We start from the raw sequence: 916 nt of genomic DNA on the forward strand, positions 1-916 counted from the left end.
ATTTTCGTCGGAAAGCGGACGCAGCGGCGGCGTGATGGGCGCAGATGCGTGCTTGCGTGGAGAGCGACGGAGGCCTTCTCGCGGCGACATGGCGCCGAGGCAACGCCGTTTAGGTTGGCGTTGACGGTAGTGGTCGTCGCAATCGTAGCCCTCGGGATTTAGAGGATGCGAATCCAACCAAGCGGAGATACGGTTCATTGTGAAGAGAGCGGGATGTATCGTTACGTCGCGTTGTTGGTGTTGTTGTTACTTCGCTCCCTGCGTGAGGTTATGCGACGTTAGGGTTGAGATGGCAACCGGGCCGGGTTGTTGATCAGCATTAACCGAAGAATTATAAAAGCACCTCTTTTTTATTTAGTCTGCCCAGGACTATACTCGAAACGAATTGTATCCAAGTTTATAGCGTCCCGATAATTTCTACTGCGATGAACCTGCTTCTAGTCGAACTGTAGAATGTTGACACTCTTCCCACCCTGTCTAATCTTCTAACCTGATCTTTCCCTTGGTTTCGTGGCCGCGAAAAGCCAGCAAGAATAAGACTAAAGATATGACTAATGCTCCTTGTCACGGGTTTCCGGCGCGTCCCTTCCGGGTAGCGCTAGTTGATAGTTGTCTTTGTTGTTGTTGTTGTTTGCTATTTGTGAGTTGTCGCATGTTCGACTTGTTTGCTATTTGTTAGTTGTCGCATTTTCGACTTGTTTGCTTGATTCGCTTATTACTTGGCACCTGATTGAGCGGTATATATGGCCGCCGCCTCTCGTTCTCTTCCTTTCCTCTTCGTACCACGTCTTGTAGTTAATCCTTAACTATTTGGTTTAAGTCCACCTCGTTACCGTGACATAGGATGACGTAGAAACCGTTCCATAATGAAAAAAAAGAAAAGAAAAGAAGAAAGAGAAAAGAAGAAAGAGATTTT

The 916-nt window shown here is 47.3% G+C and overlaps 1 protein-coding gene across 1 annotated transcript; it reads right to left on the reverse strand.

Annotated features, from left to right (window-relative positions):
- Positions 1-20: 20 nt before the first annotated feature.
- On the reverse strand, positions 21-198 carry K452DRAFT_303748 (uncharacterized protein; the record flags this gene model as incomplete). Its single annotated transcript, XM_033542765.1, has 1 exon — positions 21-198. A coding segment is annotated over one exon (178 nt), but the record flags the coding sequence as incomplete, so codon positions are not given.
- Between the last annotated feature and the right edge of the window lie 718 nt (positions 199-916).

The sequence above is a fragment of the Aplosporella prunicola genome (genome assembly GCF_010093885.1).
Source record: "Aplosporella prunicola CBS 121167 unplaced genomic scaffold K452scaffold_180, whole genome shotgun sequence".
NCBI classification, from domain to species: domain Eukaryota; kingdom Fungi; phylum Ascomycota; class Dothideomycetes; order Botryosphaeriales; family Aplosporellaceae; genus Aplosporella; species Aplosporella prunicola.